Here is an 18,085-nt window from a genome sequence, read left to right as displayed (position 1 = left end):
TTCAAACATTTAGAATAAAAACCAAACCCCTTCCATGGTCTAAAATCTCTTCAGTCAAGCTCCTGCCAACTTCTCAGACTGCATCTTCCCCTCACTCAGAGACTCTGCATTTGTAAAATGGGTATGACAGTAATAATCTTTATCATATACTGAGCATCAGCGATGTGCTAGGTCAGTTGCCTCAAACACATTACCCTATGTAGTTCTTGCAACAACCCAATACAGTATTATTAACCCTAAGATTGTTGTGAGGATTAAATGAAAGTGCATAATACTAGTGCTCAAAATGTTCGATTTTCTTCCTTTCCATTTAATCCAATGGAGGAAACAATACCAGCCCAGAGAAGTGAGTCTGAGTCCCCTGATGAGAAATAAAACCGGAACCAGGGTAGCCAATCTGTGTTGTGCTTCTTATCCACTATTATCTACCAGTGCCTATCGAGGGATTCTCCAGCCAAGAAGCGGGAGTACTAGCTCTCCTGGGGGACATTCGGGTTGCTGAAAATGTTAAAATGCCTCTTCCCAAATCCTGCACTCTCCCTACCCTCTCCCTTGTTCCATTTCCACATCTGCCCTTGTGGGTTTAATGAGAAATCCAGGAACCTCATTTGAGACTCTACAAATAACTTCTGGGACACCACTAACTCATTCAGCAGAAAGAGACCCAGAGCTGCCAAACTTCAGGAAAGATAAGTGAGTGGAAAGAAGGTGGTTTTTATAGCGTCAGGCGGACAGAAGGATTTTGCGTGGTGGAGTGTGAGCTCCGCCTCCACAGCAAAGCTGAAAAAGCCAGGATCTGGGCTACTCAGCCCCTCTCTTCACAATATTTGATTAGGAATTTGGGGGCGGGACCTGGCCTGGCACAGACGCGCACACTCGCAGTAGACACACTCCTCTCTCTCCCTCTTTCTCTCTCATATGCTCTCCAACCCAAGGAGGCCAGGCAGAGAGACGTGGTCACTCCCTGAAAGGTTCCACTTGAGGTAAGTTTAATCATTTTACTTCAATTTATGTCCCTTGTAATTCCATAAAAGAAATAAAGGAAAGGAGCTGGGAATGGGGAGAGGGGCAGGCAGGAAGAAGTCATCCTTCATTCTTCCCACCTGGACAATGATCTAGGATGCTGGAGGGGGGTAAAGAGGGGAGTAAAGCCAAAGGATTCCAGCATTTTACCTTTCTTCTACATTTCTTTTATGATTGTTGGGGAGGGGGGAACCTCCAACTGGGGGGAGGGGCAAGGTAACCTCCAAATCTTAGGCATGAAAAAGTGAAGGACCAGATATTTAGGGACACCAGCTCTCCTCCACCACTCGTTTCCCACCTTTCAAACCCTGAGTGTTGTTACAATCTCTCCGATGGAGAGGTGTGGTACCTAAATGCTGTTATGGAGTGGGACTGGAGGAGGGTGAAAATTTTGTGGTGTATGTATGTGTGTATTGTTGGAGTTAAAGGGAGAAAATAAAGAGAAGTATTGAGACCTGGCCATGTCCAGGGAGTTATGGACTGCAGTCGGGGTCCAATCCAGGTTAGGGGATGGCTTCTGGCTTGACCTCTTTGACTCAGATCGGAGGGAACTTTCTCTGGAGTGGAGAAATGAAAGAACAGTTCTACTTCTGAGTAAACTCTTCCCAACTCATAGAGTACCAGTTCTGGAAACTTTCCACCTTAAAAAACTCTAAGCACAGGAGGATCTCTAGCTTTAGGAGGGGGAATATTTAAATGTCTATAACCCTGGAGCAACATTGCTAAGGAATGGGGGTGGGGTAAGGAGAGATACAAGCTCCCCACCAAACCTTTTCAACAGTCATGGCTCCTAGGAAGAGACCAAGGTGGGCTGGATGCACAGTCCCTGGAAAGCTGTCTTGAAGAGGAAGGTGGCTCTTATCTGCTAAGGTGCCCAATCTGCAAGAAGAAATGGAGACAGAGGCTCACTGTGCCAGCCCTTCAGACAGCTACCTTGGTCCTGCAGCAGCCTAGGGCTGTGCATGGAAAAATGCGCTGTTGGCAATGGGCCGCTCCATTCGTCTTCTCTCCTGGCCAGAGCCAGACACCAGTGGAATGCCCAGGCACTGGGCAGTTGGGTCTGTTTCTCAGAAGCACTGTGGACTCTTTGTCTCAGGTCTGAGCCTGCCTGAGGATGAGCCAGAGTGCCAGCTCCTCTGCAGCCCAGGGACTGATGGGATGAAGTGGACCTAAAGGGCTGTAGGGACCCTCGTTTTCAGGGAACAAAGAGGTATGGGAGAAATGGTGACCAGAAGGTGACTAGAGTGAGTGTCACAATTGGGGTCCTTCCAATAACTTTATTGGATTTGATGTTGGCTTTTAAACTCCTTTCTTCCTTCTATCAAGAGATGCCAACCCCAGCACAGGCCCACAGCAATGACTCTTCCAGGACTAGGAATGGCTATGAGGTTTCTTTGTCCAAGGGTGACATTCCTAACTCTGGAAGGTGCCCACTGCCCACATAGGCTAAGCAGCACTTTGGCTGTAGATAATCAGAGCAGAGTGTCCAGGCCTGATATGCCACCTCTGGGTACCTCTTCTTCCATAACTTCAGCTTTCTCCAGATGACATCACACCAAGCCTTCCCTTGATCAACTCACCAGCATGGCAAGCTCAAAGGCAACAAATGTCTAGCAATGTGGGGTGCCTAAATATGGAGCTTTGCAATCCACATGCTATTACTTGACATAGGTTGGACACTCGGGATGGGTCGGGGATTGATGACAAAATTCCATCCTAAGCTATTTTCCCTTGGGCATATACAAGGGTCTCCAAATCCTCATTCATTTCTCTTGGCCATGGGTGGCTCTTGCCTAACTTCCGTGGTAGAGCCTGGGAAGCACTAATGCTTTACTAGACACCACAGATGGTCTATTTTCAGACTCTGTGCACTCAGTACCCACTCTAGAAGACAAGTACCATACCTGGATGTCAGTTCCCCCAGACTTCAGGGGACATGTAACTGTTATACATGAAGACCCTATCCTAGCCCAGTTGTACTTGTGACTACAAATTGCTAACCAGGGAGTTTTCTCACCAGCAAACTGTTATAGACAATGATACTTTGGAGGGTAGCCCAAACCCTATGGTGGCTGCAGACTGAACACAAACACATTCCACTTACTCAAAACCAGAAACCCCCAGCCTTCCCAAGAGACCAAAAGATTTCCCAGAAGTAGTTCAGATCATCCCTTTGATGTTTCAAGCCACTTCTGGACATTTCCCAGAGATATGGAGAGAGCCAGAGGGCTTTTTCCTTGGACTTTTGGAAAATACTATTTTCCTGGAAAGTCCAAATTGGATTTGAATTCAGGCCTGAAGAGCACCTGCCACTGCCACCACCGCAGGAATTGGCTTGGGCTTTCTAGCTGTGCCAGCTGGACCTCAAGGCTTCTAGAGGCTTCTAAAGATCTGTCCCTCCAAAACAATGCAGCCCACCCCCCCAATTTAAGTTCTTTCTAATCTCAAATTTCTTGTTCTATGACTCTATGACTAGTGGAAAATGCACCTTGTCTTCTAGTTCAACCTAAATAGCCAAGGTCCAGCTGGACCAGGTGTGCAGAGCTGACATTGGAAGGTGGGTCTGAGGAAGTGGGAACAAGGTTCCTGCTCTCAGATGTTTGAGACTGAAGTCAGATCCACCTAGCTCAAAGCCTAAGGCTGGCCTACTCTACCTTCCTAGAGTCTCACTCATGCATGCTTGCTCTGTTCTCTCTCCCATCTGCAGAAATACAAAATGCAGTGGGCTTGCCTCCTGCTGCTGGCTGGGCTCTGCTCCCTCTCCCGGGCTCAGTATGATGAAGACCCCCACTGGTGGTTCCACTACCTCCGCAGCCAGCAGTCCACCTACTACGATCACTATGATCCTTACTTTAATGAGCCCTATGAGCCTTATCCCTATGGGGTGGAGGAAGGTCCAGCCTATGCCTACGGCTCTCCATCCCCAGCAGAATCCCGTGACTGCCCCCAAGAGTGCGACTGTCCACCCAACTTCCCCACAGCCATGTACTGTGACAACCGCAACCTCAAGTACCTGCCCTTCGTCCCCTCCCGCATGAAGTATGTCTACTTCCAGAACAATCAGATCTCATCTATCCAGGAAGGCGTCTTTGATAATGCCACTGGGCTGCTCTGGATTGCTCTCCATGGCAACCAGATCACCAGTGATAAGGTGGGTAAGAAGGTCTTCTCCAAGCTGAGGCACCTGGAGAGGCTGTACCTGGATCACAACAACCTGACCCGGATGCCCGGTCCACTGCCTCGGTCCCTGAGGGAGCTCCATCTTGACCACAACCAGATCACGCGGGTCCCCAACAATGCTCTGGAGGGGCTGGAGAACCTCACAGCCTTGTACCTCCAACACAATGAGATCCAGGAAGTGGGCAATGCAGTGAAGGGCCTCCGCTCTCTTATCTTGCTAGACCTGAGTTACAACCACCTTCGAAAGGTGCCTGATGGACTGCCTTCAGCCCTTGAGCAGCTGTACATGGAGCACAACAAAGTCTACTCCGTCCCTGATAACTACTTTCGGGGATCACCCAAGCTGCTGTATGTGCGATTGTCCCACAACAGCCTCACCAACAATGGTCTGGCCTCCAATACCTTCAATGCCAGCAGCCTCCTTGAGCTTGACCTCTCCTACAACCAGTTGCAGAAGATACCCCCAGTCAACACCAATCTGGAGAACCTCTACCTCCAAGGGAATAGGATCAATGGTGAGACCTTGAAAAAGGGGAGGGGGAATGGCTGTCTTTTTCATTTGAAAAACCCTACTCTGAGTGTTAGCAGGAATACAATGAAAAAGAAGTAGGGGAACCAAACAATGCAAATGAAGCAACCTGAAAACCAAGCCATATACCTGTACAGGCAGTACAAAATAGTATACACATAAACTAAACAGCTGTGCTAAGAAAATTCAGTGAAGATGGGTTGGCATGGGAGAAAACATCCCAGGAGGGGTAAGTTTCTATCTAGGTCTTGAGAGATAAATGGACATTGTTTGGAGGAAAGCAGGACAAAGCCATTCTGGGAAGGGGGAGTGCCACAAACAAAGGAAGCAATCATTTAACTTGTCACCTGTAGGGTATAGCCAGGGAATGTGTCTGAGAGGAAGGGGTCAAGTGTTTAGGAGCAGTGAGCGCTGACTTTGCAGAGGTTTGGGAGGGAGCAGTTAATAAAGAGAGGGATTTAAGTTTAACTTGTAAGGTTCATCTTGGGAGGAAGGTGAACTGCTAAGAAACTGTGGTGTCTGTACTTACCAACCCAGAAGAAGATGATCTCTCTGTTTCCACATGATCTACTCCTGCCTCTACAGCCTCGCCTTGTATTTTGGTATTTGTTTTTTAAACATCGCAGCTGATGGATAAGATTGTGCAGCCTCTCAGAACTGAAGGTGGTGCTTCTTTGGGTCAGTTTTCTGTGGAGTATACGGAGCTCCTGGTGGCAAGGCAGAGATCCTCCCTCCCTAGTGACACCACAAAGCCTGGGGTGGGGGTGGGGGTGGGGGGAGACAGAACCAAAAGGACTACCTCTCTGCCTCTAAGAACTAAAATATTCATTTATCTAAAATTATCCAGGAATTATCTAGGTGCATTTCTGTTCCCTTTTCTCTCAGTCTTGTGTCCCAAATGCAAACACATTACCCCAGGGCCTCTGTGTCTTAATCCCAGCTGGAAGCATTTAGCCTCCCTCCTCTCTGGGGAAAGGAGCACTCATCAATGACCACTGGGAATGGGCTTGGAATCCCAGCCTGCTGAGAGCAGAGAGGCCCAGAGTTGTTGTTACCCTCTCTCTCTCAGCCTTTTCTCTCCTTTTGTTCAGAGAACAGATCAGTCATTTAGCAAGATGTTAATGAGCTGGACAGCCCTCCTTCAGTGAGAGAGATACCAACTCCAGAGGACAATACAGGAGATGATGGTGGGGTGGGCAAGGAGAAGAGGTGTCTGGTGATCCAAGTGCAAGATACCATCATATACAGTCTAAACTGTTTTTTCACTTTAAACTCTCTCTTTCTTTGGGGTCTTCTTATTCCTGTTTTGTTTTTCTCTAAGATGTCTCTAAAATGCTGCAGGCCACAAAGGGATTGGCATGCATTTATGGCTGCCTATCATTCCACCTAGCAGTCCCCACTACTTGTGTGCCACCCCTTCTGATTTTGGGAGCATTGTCACATCAGAAATATCTTATTGTATGCTGTGCTTCATTAATGTTTGACCCTGAAAATGTGACAGTAAAGAGCAGTTGTCATAGGAGACAGCCTAACTATACAGCCTAACAATCAGAGAAACTTGGGATGGGAAAGGCTTTATTCTAGCATCTTGTCACCACTCTGCCTACATGCAGAACCGTACCTGCCATTCAAATACAGTCCACCTCTTCCAAAACCTCCTCAGAAAATAAAATTATTTTAGTAAAATGCCCCAGTGTTTTGTTGCAAGAAAGTTCTTCCTTAAGTCAAACAAACTAGAAATTTTCATAGTCTATACCAAATTCCTACCTCTGCAATTTAAGCCAAATTTCCTGTATCTAGTTATCATCTAGTCTCTCTCCTAGTCAGTCTTCCCTTTTGGCAAAATAATACCAATTCCTTGTGTGTGTTTTTTTTTCTTAAATTAGTGAATTAGTACATATACTGCTTGGCCCAGTGACTGGCACACACTTTAAAAACCAATACATAATTATTATGATTATTATTATTACTAGCTTTTCTTCTCATTGTCACTTTGAAGTTGGCAGGTACTTTTTTGTATTGCAAAGATGAGGACACTGAAAGGAAGGGTAATCTCTCCACGCCACCCAATCTGGGTGGTATATACACCCCTGAGCTCCTGCCTCTGATATCAAAGGACTTAGAACTGTGCATCTTTGACAGCAAGTGGTGAGGAATATCTCTCTAATTCAGACCACTGGCAGGAAATACACTTGCTCAAGCTCAGTCCCCTCTCTGGGGGCAAAGGTAGGGTATGTCTCATCTCCCCTCACAGCCAGTCAGGGACTTGGCAGAGGTGGGAATGGGCTGTAAGGTGGGACTGGTGTAACATCTGAGGGAGGAGCTAAAAGAATGGGAACTGAAGGGCATGTAGGAGAATGAGGAATGGTCCTCTCCCTCCCCCTTCCTTCTTCCATAAGTATCTTCCACAGTTTTTCCAGCCTGGCAACAGCAAGGGAACACAGTTCGGAATGTTATTCTGAAGTTTTGGAATCCAGGAAAGCAGGGCGGGTACACCAGGAGGAATTTGGAAAGACTTATGTCAGTGTTTAATATGGGCTGGAAAATGTCCTCTCGTGCCTCCAAGCAGGAGTCCTGTTCTATTCATGAGCACAGGGAAGAGACACAGGGTGCTCAGAGTGCCCTCCGTGTGGCTGGAATATATAAACACAGTACAACCAGTGTGTGGGTGCGTGTGTGGCTGCGGGTGCAGATGCACACACAAACACGCACACACAGCTGGAACCCAGGATTTTAGCAGAAAGTTTGGGGGTGGTATAGAGCATCTATTCCTGAACCATTAGCTCAGTGCCAGATAGGGCTGGAAGTACTGTTTAAGTTGAGCCCTTTTACTACTTCTTACCACCCCACCTCTTACATGCAGATGCCTTAGGCCTGGGCTCTTCTTTGCCCACTCAGAGGCCATTTCATCTGTTTCCTAGGACCAGAAAGGAAACATCCAAAAGCATTCCAGATCTTCTACCCTACTCAGAATGCTCTCAAAGGAAGGTATTTCCCAGACTCCCTCGCTCTTTTCAGTGTCTCGTCACTCTTTGGGCCTGGATTTTCTGTCTTATGTTTGCAAAACAAGTTAATTTGCAGCAGCTTCACCCCAACTCACCTTGGTCCATTCTTAAGAGACTGAAAACAATTGAACTACACTTCATTAAATGCATCTTATTTTCCGAATAATTAATGCTAATTTAAAAATACTTCCCTCATCAGCTTATTTAATCTCTTCATAATATTTTCCTTGGAACCTTTATTTTCATACCTATCACCTCCCCCAAATGGAGCCCTCATGGCTGCCCCTCGGAAGAGAGAAAAGCCCTCCTCCTGCCCAGCTCCAACCTGACGCACTACTCCTGGCCACCACTGCTAGCCGAGGAATAGGCCCGGTGGAAGCAAAAGCAAGCGACAGCTTCCAGGCTGCCCAGGCCAGGCACGTTTGTACATGTGTACGAGCCTACCCCCAAGACCCAATAGGAAACCTCTTCTAAACCTCCTTTGCAGAGAATGACAAGAGCGATTTTCCTGGAACCCTCACTCACCACAGTGAAGGCACCCCTTAGAGGCTTCAGCAGCCCTTCCGCAGTGACTTTCACTATCCTTGCTGGGGTTTTAGGGGAGCTCTTTTCCTTTCAAATTTCTAATACAATAGACTTGAGACAGAAGTGGTTGACTTGTCTAAGAGGACAACCAGAGGGAGAACTAGTTTGTTCAACCAGAGGACAAGCAGTCTGTTCAACTAAGGACAATCAGAGGGAAAACAGCAAACACCAGCAGAAAGATTGACGTCAAAACAAACAGAACTATTGTTATCTGTTAGGACTGCATGGTTTAGGGAAAATTTTTCAAAGAAGAGATAGTCTTTTGAGTTTTGTTTTTTTATTTTAAGGGGTATATCATATTACATAAACTTAGGCGGCAAAGGAAGTGTTTATTTGAGGTCCACAGCAGCCCCAGGAATCTATGAATTTCCAGTTTCCTTTAACCTCAAAGCCTCCACTCACTCTTTGGCAGTACTCAGAATGGAAGCACGCAACTCCCTCAAAGCTCTGGCACTCAAAAATACTTGTCTATCGACCCAAGCTTTTTCGTTTTAATTTCCTGCCACTTTTTCTATCTGCAAAGTGGCAAGAGATATTCAAGATTTAAACCCTTCCATTTCCCCAGTCTTCCTTCTCACAGCAATTCAGTCAAGCCCTCCCTCTCGTAAAGCAATAAAATACTTCAAAGCTGCTAGGGTTGGTCTTTGACTACCCTCTGCTTCCCCCTGCTGCCTACAGATGGGAAAAGAGCAAGTCCTGGCTGGAAGGGCACTCAAGGACATTCAAGAGTCTGTGGAGTAATGTATGAATTAGGGTGGGTGGTGAGGAGGAGGAGCTGCAGATGCAGACAGAGGCCCTCCTCTGTCCCTAATTCTTCCTTCTAGTGGTGCAAGTTGTTATAGACTCCAGTTCTGGAAAATGCCTCCTGTGGCCTCCTTCCCCACGTTCCGCCCCTTGCTTCGGAAGTATTTATTTTAAGCTGCTACTGGGAAGCCGTTGCCCTCAGTATGGATCTGGATCCCTAATCTGGGTTTCTCCCCTCCCACACCCACCCTCTTGTCCCCACAGAGTTCTCCATCAGCAGCTTTTGCACCGTGGTGGATGTCATGAACTTCTCCAAGCTGCAGGTGCTTCGCCTAGATGGGAATGAGATCAAGCGCAGTGCAATGCCAGTGGACGCCCCACTCTGCTTGCGCCTCGCCAACCTCATCGAGATCTGAGCAGTCCTCACACAGGGCACGTGGCGGAGAGCCCCAACTGTCCCACTGCATTTGGCTTGATGGTTTGGTTTGGCTTTTGCTGGAAGGTCTGGGATAGACCATGTGACAGAACTCCATGGGCTTGCTCTCTATTCTTCTCCCCTGTAGGCAGGGTTAGATGGGATGAGGGGACAGGCAGCCTTCTGCTGAGGGACATAGGTGAAAGGTCTCTCTTTTCCAGGGACAGAAGTGGTGGCGCAGGAGTAATCCCTGGAAGTCCCAACCCCAGTAATCCCACCACCCATTAGTTCTTCCCAATGAGCCAGTGTCATGGAAATTTTAAAGTTGCTTGGGCAATAATACATAAACTTGCTTTTCTAGCAATCCCAACCCTCTCTGTAAGCAGTGCTTTGCGGCTTTCCCCAGTCCTGGGCTATTTGTGCACTTACTCTGGGCTCCCACTTATTGCTCATCAGAATATTCCCCTTGCCCAGTTTCCTTCTCCTAAATCCACTTCATGCACTCAACCTTCCTCCACAGACTCTTCCATGCCTTGGTCCCAAGGCTTGTGGGCATCTGCCAGCAAGCAATCTGTGGAGAGAACCTACTTCCATGCACGGTTGAAAAGAAACCAACAGTTGCTTCTATGCCTCCTTAACTTTGCTCCTTGAAAACCAGCAGATTGGATGTCACCAGCATGCAATGTTCATGGCCTGATGTGGGAGGAGACAACCAATTTTAGGTTATACAAATTCATGGGGCTTTATTTTAGCACCTGGACAGCTCTTTGAAGGTGAATCAGATTTCAAAGATGGAAATACCAGACTGTGCTCATCAGCAGCACCCATATTGGGAGCAAACATTTCAAGGTGATTGAATTGAGGAAGTAGCCCCAGTAAGTTCATCCTTGCCCAGTACTTGCCCTGCATTCCCAATAGCATTCTATATGGGTCTTTATCCTCAAAAGTGAAGGCCATATAGTTCTCAAAGCATGAGTAAGATAGTATGTCTGCTCTTTTTATCCAAAAAGAAAGCTCCTGTATCTTGATGGGAGAGACAGGCTCCAATCAGTACTGGACCTGCCTGCTAGCCCAGAAAGAGGAGGATGTGCTTAACCAATTTTAATTGATATGTTCTAAGACCAGAGTTAAACGTATCAGCTCTGGCTGGAGATGTTCACTGGGGTCCATGAAACCCAGGTCAGGCAGCCAAATTTTGCCTGGGCTGGTCATGAAACCCTCTGCCTTCATATCTCTGAGCTACATATAAACCCTCATCACTAAAGATTCCTGTTGCTTTATAGGCTGAAGTAGAGAACAATTCATTCTTCCCATTTCTGAAAGATCATGTTACGTGGACCTGACCCATGTACTCCTTTGAGCACTGTTGGTATGGAGCCACCGGGGCAGCTAGGGGAGAGGACTGGTTGAAGAGAGTTAACCCAAGGCTGGTCCCTGTCCAGATGCCTTTGTGTCCCTGATGCTGGGTGTGCTTTAAAGCAGCTTCACAGAGAAGGGAAGCAGGGATCCTTGGATTATGTTCTTGGCTCCAGACCCTGAAATCCACAAAAGCCAAACCAGCTCATTTCAACAAATGAGCTCTGATGCAAGGGGTAAGGCTGCCCCCTGCCCCAGGGCTCTTCAGAAAGCATCTGCATTTGGACACCATTATGTATCTATAAAGAATTCTTATTACAGGAAAAGCATGAGTGGTGGCTACCCAGACCAATAAAGTTATTTTATGATTGCATCTACAAGAATGGAGTTACTTAAGACAGAACTGAAAGAGGATTGTGTTAAGAGATTCAGTGGGATCTCACTTGAAAAGCTCTCTTTCTCATTCACTTTTCTCAGGCAGATGTGACTAGTGTTGTTTTTTTTAAGTATAAAGTAACCTATATAAAAAGCCCTTGAGGCTGTCAGTTCACCATTCTTTCTTGATCAAACTAACATTTAACAAACTTTATGCTCTGGAAGTTCTTCTTTAAGTCTAACTTCAATTCCACTAGCTACTCATCCCCTTCCATTTGGTCCCCAAAAGATATAGAACAACTGGGGTTTTTCAGTCATTCTAACATTTTTCTCCTTCAAACATTCTCTCTTTAACCCAGTAATAATTCTGAATCTCCTTGGTCCTGGATATTGATTTCTTAACTGCTCCTGCCCTCTAGTGGCCACTGTGCAGAACTAGAGATGCCAAGGACAGCAAAACCCAGTTGAGCCAGGAGAGGGAAAAAAGCATTCGGCTACCCACCCCTTCTTTCATTCATCCTCCCAATGCACATTTCTTAAAAGCCTTTAAGTCTCAGGTGTTGTGCTAGGTGCTGAGCAAATGTTATTTGAGTTAGGAATGCAAATTAGGCTTGTGCTTTCAGGCAATCCACCATTCTCTAACTGAGAAACAACAACAGATATTCACTGAACACCGATATATGCCAAATTCTGTGCCAAGCATGTTGCAAGTATCACAACTCCACATTAAACCAAAATAAATTAATTTGGCTATAATTCTCTGGAGCAAAAGTTAGGTAGGAATGTGAGTTTGTGAAAAGATCAGCAAGAAATCATATTTTAACCATAGGTCTCTCTTTAAGGACAGCAAAGTAAGAGCATCTGGTCTTGGTACCAGAGAAGTACAGAGAAATGCTACACAAAGGAGGCGAGACACATGTATACAGGGAGGGAACAGTCCAAGCTTCAAGAGGCAATCCTCTGCCTCTCAGTTTTGCTTCCGAATAGAATCCACCTCTGCTGCAAGACTTCCCTCATTTCTGAAACCAATTATTTGCAAAACGAGAAGCCAGAGAGGACCATCTCTCAGGCTTTTTTGCGTATTTATTATATGCTGGTGCTTTTATTACATCTTATTTAGTACTCCTAATCATTCTATGTCATAGAAACTAACATTTTTGCTGTTTTACAAATGAAGAAACTGAGACACAAAGAGCTGAGGTCACACAGTAAGGAAACACCAGAGTCAAAATTTGGACCACAGCCTGTCAGTTTTGCCTTACTGTTCATAGTCTGCTATCCCGGAGATTTTCACGTTACTAGTTTAAGCAGGATTCCAAGGCATATGGTAGAAGAGAGAGTGTAGTAAGTGGAAGCAGATTATCTTTTCTGATGCACCTAAATACATTCTGCTAGCATTCACAATACCTAAATGAATTTTCCAATTAAAATTCACTGTTCATCAATCCACGTTTACTGAGTGCTACTGGGCAGGCATTAGGGATTGTGTAGGAAAAAAAAGGGGCGCAAACAGTTCCTCCCTTGGGGGGTTTATAGTCCAGTATGGTAACAGACGAACAAAAATTCATACTGAGATGTGTAGTTTCAAACTGAGAAAGGGCTTTGAAGGAGACAGGCACAGGTCCGCGTGAGGTTTAGTAAAGGAGCCTGACCTAGACTGGAGCTTCCAGAGTGGATACTCTGAGACATGGCGAGGGAGCCTAGTTGTCTGATGAAGAGAAACAGGCCAGGCAGGAATAATAGTAGTGACAATGCCCCAGAGCTTCAGATAGATAGTGAAAACAGCTACGCGCAGAGAACAAGCGAGAATTCGGCAATGAGGCTGGGACAGTAGGCAGAGGTCAAACCACCTACTGCTATTTATTCTCTTATTTCAGGCACAAATACCAAGAAACTTAACTACCACCATCCCAAACCCTCTTTGTCCACCAGCCTGCCCTATACTGCACAGTTCTGTCTTCCAGCCACGAGTGGGCAGCATCTCCCCTTGCACCATCTAAACCCTAAAAGGTTTCAATGATGCTCACTTTCTTCAGTCTGCTCTGGTCAGCCCCCAGCCCAGTTGGATTCTGACTAAAGTCCAGGGCACCAGAAGGCACAGTGTGACCATGAGGTCTTCCTCTTCGAGTGTCTTGGTCCCCCCCGCCTTTGGAAGTCTGGTAAAGCCTATGGACTTCTCAGAATGTTCCAAGGCATAGAATAAAATACTTAGGCTTATGAAAGAAACCAATTACATGAAATATAATTATCAAAATATTAAAATATAATTTTATAGTAATACATATGCTTTTTTATTAATGCATCAAATAAGATCTAGCAACAGGTTTAATAACTGCAATCACTTTGAAGTGGTGATGGGCAAAAATGGCATTTTGAAGTATTTCAATAACTTAACATGATATAAAATATCTATTTCAGCTGGTGATAAAGTTTCAGATACTGATAATACTGCTGCGGTTTGTGGCCTACATTCATAATTGAAGGGACTGCTAAGTTTCAGTCAGATATATGAAAAATAGACATAGTATCTGCCTATCCAAATTAAGTCAGGCAGAACATGGATCACAGTGGGACAGCAAAAAGAAAAGGCAAATCCATAGTCTTTTCTTTCTGTGAGCATAGCTTAATCACTCAACAAATTTTTACTAGATGCAAAACCCTGAGCCAGATAATGTGTCAGTGGTTGATATACTTAATATGAAGGAATTAACATAAAGCTCTCAAGGTACTTGCTATATAGTTCAGTGGAGATAAAAGTAACTAGCATTCATTTGCCTTAATGATTTGAAAGTTCATTCGAGAAACTATGAGACAGTTCAATGTAAGCAGCAAATGAAGTGTATGGGCAAAATATAACTTCATTTTTAAAAAAGAGGGAGAAATGGTGAAAGCTGGGATGACCAAGAAAGACTAAAGGAGCAACCCCAAACACTCACTCCCTGGGGGACTGAGAAGCACCTTAATTCACTAGCTTAACCATCCCTGCCTCCAAGCACTCAGGTTCAGAGTCTGCAGCTAAAGTATGTCAGTCATCAGGAGACTCGGTATCCCTTGTAGACCTTCTCAAAGTCCCCCAGAAAGTTCTTGGCCACAAACAGGCAAGTGGAGACTGGTAGACATGACCCCATCACAAGCCGAGCCTTTGGGTGACCCAGGTCACAATGTCGTACCCAAAAGGAGCAAACACGTTGCTCAACCCCATGCCATCCCAAGTTTCCAGAACAGCAATCCTTCCTGGAAACAAGGCCACGCCCTGGGGACAGAACCCACATGTGGCATGAGAAGGACAGACACAATAGACTGAACTTTATTGTTGGCTGCACCACATAGCCCAGAAAAGAATAAGGGGTAGGGTGTGGGAGTGGGTGGAACTAGAGCATAAAGGCAGTAATGGACAAAAGGACAAAAGCAGACCCTGTTGAACCATGCTTGGCTCCAAGAGGAGCTGCAAACACTAAAGAGGAATGAGCTGTTCCCACCTATGTGCCCAGATTGCCTGCTACAATCAGAAGAGAAAAGACAAAATTACATTTGACCCAGTTTAGGAAATAATAATAGGAAATGGGTCAGAGTCCCAAGTGGAAATAAGAATACCTCCTAGACAAGCAAAGCACTGGAAAACAGGTAGGGTCAGTCTTGAACCCTCTTGAACCAGAAGCAGAGACCAGCATCCTTGGTCTTGCATTCTGCCCCAACAAGCTCATGTCTCCCCTACAAGCATCACACAGAGCCACAGGTCTTGGCAAAACAGAACTCTGGAGACAGGCTGGACAATAACAGATGTATGCCATTGGTGTCAGCCTTAGTAGGCAGTTGTAGGGGAGGATCTGACAGATCTCAGAATCAACAATGGCAGTTTGCATAAGATATGGGGAGAGTTACTCCAAGGAAGGAGCTAGAACTCCCAAATCCCAAAGTAGAACTAGATATGTGGCCAAGGTATCAGGGGCACAAGTAGCCCCAAACCCAGGAGTAAAGGTGAATCAAGATCAGAGGAGGGTCCCATCCATTGGCCATATGGGACTGAAGTCCCCTCTCAGTTAGATGTGGAGTGGGCATCACCATCCCAGAATCCTCAGGATTGAGGAATGAACGATGGACTAGAGTGGACTTATTGGTATTCTACTATAGACTTATTGTGATTCTAGCAATGGAAGAACTTATATCATTGATGTGGAGGCAGTGGCCAAGGAGGTTCTAAGGTTAAGGAGAGGGAAAACAGGTGTAATACAGGGGCATCTTTGGGTGGGAATTGTCCTGAATGACATAACAACAACAAATACAGGCCATTATATATCTTGCCATAACCTACAAAATTGTGTGAGAGAGAGTATAAACTACAATGTAAACTATAATCCATGCTTAGTAGCAATGCTCTGAAATGTGTTCATCAATTGCAATGAATGGGGAAGCAGACTTGGCTCAACTGATAGAGCATCTGCCTACCACACAGGAGGTCCAGGGTTCAAACCCAGGGCTCCCTGACCCATGTGGTGAGCTGGCCCATGCGCAGTGCTGATCCATGCAAGGAGTGCTGTGCCACGCAGGGGTGTCCCCTGCATAGGGGAGCCCCATGTGCAAGGAGTGCACCCTGTAAAGAGAGCCGCTCTGCACACACAAAAAAAGTGCAGCCTGCCCAGGAGGGCGCTGCACACATGGAGAGCTGACGCAGCAAGATGATGCAACAGAAAGACACACATATTCCTGGTGCTGCTGACAAGAATACAAGCGGACACAGAAGAACACACAGCAAATGGATACAGAGAGCAGACAACGGGGGGGAGGAGAGAGAAATAAATAAAAAATAAATCTTAAAAAAAAAAACAAAATTGCAATGAATGCACCACACTAATGAAGGATATTGTTAATGGGGGCAAATGTGGGCAGTGTGGGGAGCAGGGCATATGGGAATTCCCTATTTTTTTTTTTTTTTTAAGATTTATTTATTTATTTAATTTCCCCCCCTCCCCTGGTTGTCTGTTCTTGGTGTCTATTTGCTGCGTCTTGTTTCTTTGTCCGCTTCTGTTGTCGTCAGCGGCACGGGAAGTGTGGGCGGCACCATTCCTGGGCAGGCTGCACTTTCTTTTCACGCTGGGCGGCTCTCCTCACGGGCGCACTCCTTGCGCGTGGGGGCTCCCCCACGCGGGGGACACCCTTGCGTGGCACGGCACTCCTTGCGCGCATCAGCACTGCGCATGGCCAGCTCCACACGGGTCAAGGAGGCCCGGGGTTTGAACCGCGGACCTCCCATGTGGTAGATGGACGCCCTGACCACTGGGCCAAAGTCCGTTTCCCTTATGTAACATTTATGTAATCCAAATATCTTTTCTAAAAAAGTTAAAAAAAAAAAAAGATCAGAGGAGGGCATCATCTAGGCAACATTGGAGTGGGCCCAGTACAGCCCTTTTGACTAGTGCTGCTGTTAAGTGTCAGTTGGTATTTATTGGCCCATCCTCGAGATGGATTCGGGTTGGAATATCAGCCAAGCACTAAGGTAGAGACTCTCAGCCCACAGGCATCTTAAAAGTATGACAAGTCTCTTTCATTGGCTTCAATGATCACATTTTCTGAACCAAAAATTATAACACAACTTAATAAATGCACATGTATCCATGGTACCATAAAATAATATTTTAAAACATTTGTATCCTAGGAGGTCCAAGACATACAATCAACAGAACCAAAGATCATCTGGAGTCAGCCCATCAGACAGAAGGAAGGGTTGTATCAATCAGAGTTGTTATGTTGCAAGCACTGGATTTAGCTGATTTAAGCAAAAAGGAAATTCATTCATTTATGTTTAAGAGGAGGGTGGATATCAGGTAGTTCACAGAATCTCTGGGAGGGCTCTGGAACCAGACTTGAAGGGCATGAAGCCAGAAACAATGTCTGAGGTGAGCCCATGAAGACACTATGGCCACCATGCCTGGGCCATACCCTGGAGCTGGCACCACCAACCCCACCAATACTGGATAACAGATGCTTCAGGAGAACCACTGCTGTAGCTGCCTATGGAATCTGCTTGTAGCTGCCATCACTGCCCCTCCCGCACCAGAGTAGATTCCTTAAGGTCCCTGCTCTTTTATGCCAGTAACTTCCAGTTCAAAGTCAAACCAGCAGAACCTAGTAATGAGTCAGTGCTCTAGTGTGAGGTTGGAAAAGCGAGTATTCAGCAATCTCATCTTCAATTTTAGGAGTCAGGTTCTGTCTAATGTGGTGGGGAATTACCTATAAGAACCAAAGGGGCTCAGATGCTGAGCAGCCAAACAAATGGCAGAGTTTCATTTTGGGAAATCTATGGAAGGAACTTTGTGAGGTGCATAGATCCCCATACCTGCCATCATGACAGCTTTGTGGAGCTGAGTCACAGAGATGTAACCAGGGGTCCAGGTAGTCCTTACATAAATTAGAACTACCAAATGCAAATGCCTTCTTCCTCTTAATGCAGAATTCCTTCGTTCTGCTGAAAGCAGCATTGTTTTGAGTCAGGTTTTAAGTCTGTGGAACTCATCTGTATTAGTTTCCCAGGCCTGCAGTAGCAAAGTACCACAAACAAGTGGCTTAAAACAAAAGAAATTTATTCTCTCACAGTTTTGGAGGCCAGGCGTCTGGAATCTAGGCATTGGCAGGGCCATGCACATTTTGAAGGCTCTAGGGAATTCTCTTTTGCAGCTTCTGGTGGCCCCCACAGTGCCTAGGCTTGTGGCAGCATGACAATAGTCTCACTCTCCATCTTCACATGGCCTTCTCCCTGTGACTCTGCACACTCTCCTCTTCTTATGAGAACACCATCACCAGGTTTGGGGTCAACCCTAATCCATTATTATCTCACAGCCATCCTTAACTATTTACACCTGCAAAGATCCTATTTCC

The 18,085-nt window shown here is 45.9% G+C and overlaps 1 protein-coding gene across 1 annotated transcript; it reads left to right on the top strand.

The window, feature by feature from the left end:
• Window positions 1-787: 787 nt before the first annotated feature.
• Window positions 788-11,210, top strand: FMOD (fibromodulin). The gene is made up of 3 exons (XM_004459048.4): window positions 788-983; window positions 3,731-4,718; window positions 9,331-11,210. Exons 2-3 carry the CDS (start codon window positions 3,740-3,742, stop codon window positions 9,480-9,482), a joined length of 1,131 nt encoding a protein of 376 aa, XP_004459105.1. The 5' UTR covers window positions 788-983; window positions 3,731-3,739; the 3' UTR covers window positions 9,483-11,210.
• Window positions 11,211-18,085: the final 6,875 nt, after the last annotated feature.

This window comes from Dasypus novemcinctus, chromosome 13 (assembly GCF_030445035.2).
Source record: "Dasypus novemcinctus isolate mDasNov1 chromosome 13, mDasNov1.1.hap2, whole genome shotgun sequence".
In the NCBI taxonomy this organism is placed as follows: domain Eukaryota; kingdom Metazoa; phylum Chordata; class Mammalia; order Cingulata; family Dasypodidae; genus Dasypus; species Dasypus novemcinctus.
Note: the sequence above shows the minus strand (reverse complement) of the source record. Positions and strands in the feature narration are given on the sequence as shown.